General features: G+C 69.5%; 1 protein-coding gene across 1 annotated transcript in view; it reads left to right on the forward strand.

Moving 5' to 3' along the window:
• Positions 1–222, forward strand: part of LOC103780193 (mitogen-activated protein kinase kinase kinase 6-like) — a gene marked incomplete at both ends in the record, with an annotated part of 3,624 nt that extends 3,402 nt beyond the window's left edge. Inside the window, one exon of the mRNA XM_008947849.1 lies at positions 82–222. Coding sequence (XP_008946097.1) covers positions 82–222 — 141 coding nt within the window. The remainder of the gene's footprint in view (positions 1–81) is intronic.
• Positions 223–348: the final 126 nt, after the last annotated feature.

The raw sequence follows: 348 nt of genomic DNA on the forward strand, positions 1-348 counted from the left end.
CCCCTTGAGGTTGGGCAGGGGAATGGCCCCTCCTGGGGGCAGCCGGTGCCTTCTGAGCCCCACAAACACCCCCCCCTCCAGGTGGGCATGTTCAAGATGCACCCAGAGGTGCCCGAGTCGATGTCAGATGAAGCCAAGGGGTTCATCCTGCGCTGCTTCCAGGCCGAGCCGGCCTCGCCGGTCCCAGGAGGGCCCGGAGCCAGCCCGTGCCCCTGGCAGGGGGTGAGGCTGGGGGGCAGGATCGGGGGGGTGAGGCGTGAGCTGCTCAATGACCATCTCCATCTCCCTGGCAGGTGATCCCCCCGACTCTGGGCAGCAGGACGGGGCTGTGGAGGGCAGCGAGGGGGG

Source organism: Merops nubicus, unplaced genomic scaffold (genome assembly GCF_000691845.1).
Source record: "Merops nubicus isolate BGI_N331 unplaced genomic scaffold, ASM69184v1 scaffold30329, whole genome shotgun sequence".
NCBI lineage: Eukaryota > Metazoa > Chordata > Aves > Coraciiformes > Meropidae > Merops > Merops nubicus.